Below are 2,356 nucleotides of genomic sequence, written 5' to 3' on the forward strand. Positions count from 1 at the left end.
GTTACACATAAGTTAACATCCGGTCAACTTTTTCAACTTAAATTCTAAACCTTGGAACTAAGTGCTCTAAATCATTTCAAGATCTCACCGAAGCCAAACCAATTACCCCGGCAAGCCAAATAACAACTGTAATTCACAATTTGAGCAGTAAATGGGGGAACAGGATTGCAATAGTCAAAACAACCGACCGGATTGTTACAATAGATTACAAAATTATTGCATTCATTAGACAGCAAAAAGAATTTTTTTATCATAAAAAAATATGATAGCTATCGTTCATTAATTATTTTATCTTCTTTGATTTTGTAATAATACATAGTAATACACGTAAAGTAGTGTATATACAAATAAGGAAGAACAAACGATGTAGAAGCTGAAGCATCCGTACCGTCAATTCTCTTTGGCTATTCATAGCGCGAGCTTCAAAAATCAGTTTATTTTGAAAAATATTTTTCTCAAAAGTATTTTATTCAAAAGTATTTTTGATGAGAAATAGTTTGTGTTTGACTAATTAATTTAAAAAATACTTGTGAGCAACAATTACTGTTTGGCCAAGCTTTTAAAAAGTGCTTAAGTGTATTTTTCTCAAAATAACTTTGCAAAAAGTGTTTTTGGGGAGAACTTACTTTTTTATGTTTCTCCAAAACTGTTTTTGTTTCTACTCAAAAGTACTTTTTCTTCTTCTAAAACCTTGGTCAAATACTTTAACTTTAAAAAAAATACTATTTTAGAAAGAAAAAAAAATGCTTTTGACTTTTGAAAAATTTGGCCAAACAGATTATCAGAGCATTTGCTAGAACAAAATTAACTAAAAAGGATCATCAAAAACGCAAAAGCTACAATGAAAAGTAAAGGTTCTTAATTACTAGAGAGGTTTAATCATTAAAAATTGTTAAATCAATCAAAACCAAACAAATTCTAAAAACAAAGCATCAAGAACATAGAACTTTGAAAAATAACTTAGACAGTTTTAATTCTAAACAAGAAAAGAAGAAGCACTGTTGTAAAATCAATCAAAGGCCCAAGCATTTTCTTTACGGATTTGCTCTTCTTCCGCAGGTGTAAAATAATTCTTGATGTTAAATGCTTTACGTATTTCCTCTGGCGTTTTCCCTTTGATCCTATCAGCAGTTTCTTGACACAATATATCCAATAGCTCCTTATCATTAAGATAATTAGCTGCTAAAATTAGATCATACAACTCCGAGTAATTCAGCACCTTCACAAAATTCTTGTCAAAATCCTTCAACTCGTCCTCTGAGACGCCTTCCTCGGAGTGTTTTTGCCAGTATTCGATCACTTTGGCCATTGTTTTGCTATCGACATTAGGCAAAGGAATGGTGTTTGAAGCGCAGTCATCTTCCACCATATTTTTGATGGCTTCTGACCTCACCGCCACTGCCTCGTCGAGTTCGAATTCCTCGCCGTCGATTGTCTTTAGGACCAAGAGCTTTTTGGAAGACATGGTGAAGGTAAATAATCTCTAAAAGGAGTGTTTTAATGAGATTAGAGAGAAGAAATATGAGAGAACTTTGAATGATTTCAATGCATGAGAATTGAAGGGCTTGGTGTGTTTTTATAGAGTATATGAGGGTTTTCACTTTCCTGGTTGAAGTAGGAAATGAAAACGGGAAAAGGAATAAAATATGGGAAACTTTTCCTATGCAGTTGGGAATGGAACGGGAATTTACTAAACCAAGATAGATTTGAAAAAAAAGGGCAAGTGTCTAATTTTCCATTTTTGACGAAAATAATGACAAGAAGAAGGGAAATTAAATTCTAGAGCTTATCTTTTTAATTTCCTTTACGCTTATAATTTCTTTTTTTTGTGACAAGGAAATTAGCAAATTAGGGCTTATTATTCATATTTTAGGATTTAATATTGACATATAACTTAAATTAATTAATCAAAATTAGCAACAACAAAAAAACAGTATTGACAATGTCACGACCCAAAATCCCAACTTGTCGTGATGGCGCCTATCTCGATACTAGGCAAGCCGATAATCTCGATAAACCACAAATTTTCTTAAGTTTGAAAACATATAATTTAATACAATACAAAATTCCACAATTACTGACACGATACTTCTCAAAACCTGGTGTCACTAAGTACATGAACATCTAATATGAATACAAGTCTGGAAAATACGGTCTATAATAGTCTGAGACCAAATACAGTAAACAAGGAGATAGAGAAGGAGAGACAAGGTCTGCGGAACACGGCAGCTACCTCAGAATCTCCTGAAGATCAACTGCGCGAAATGATCAACACCCGCTATGTCCGGGAATACCTGGATCTGCACATAACTGAACTGCCAATTCTGAACTGCCTCTATTTTCTTCGGATCCACCT

General features: G+C 33.3%; 1 protein-coding gene across 1 annotated transcript; it reads right to left on the minus strand.

The window, feature by feature from the left end:
- Positions 1 to 975: 975 nt before the first annotated feature.
- LOC107805703 (SKP1-like protein 1) lies at positions 976 to 1,529 on the minus strand. The gene has a single exon (XM_016629774.2). The coding sequence runs from the start codon at positions 1,463 to 1,465 to the stop codon at positions 1,010 to 1,012; it is 456 nt and encodes a 151-aa protein (XP_016485260.1). The 5' UTR covers positions 1,466 to 1,529; the 3' UTR covers positions 976 to 1,009.
- Between the last annotated feature and the right edge of the window lie 827 nt (positions 1,530 to 2,356).

This window comes from Nicotiana tabacum, chromosome 17 (assembly GCF_000715075.1).
Source record: "Nicotiana tabacum cultivar K326 chromosome 17, ASM71507v2, whole genome shotgun sequence".
Lineage (NCBI taxonomy): Eukaryota > Viridiplantae > Streptophyta > Magnoliopsida > Solanales > Solanaceae > Nicotiana > Nicotiana tabacum.

Bases quoted from the DNA above. Each gene is read 5' to 3' on its own strand.
- LOC107805703 (XM_016629774.2), bottom strand. From the start codon at position 1,465: ATGTCTTCCAAAAAGCTCTTGGTCCTAAAGACAATCGACGGCGAGGAA.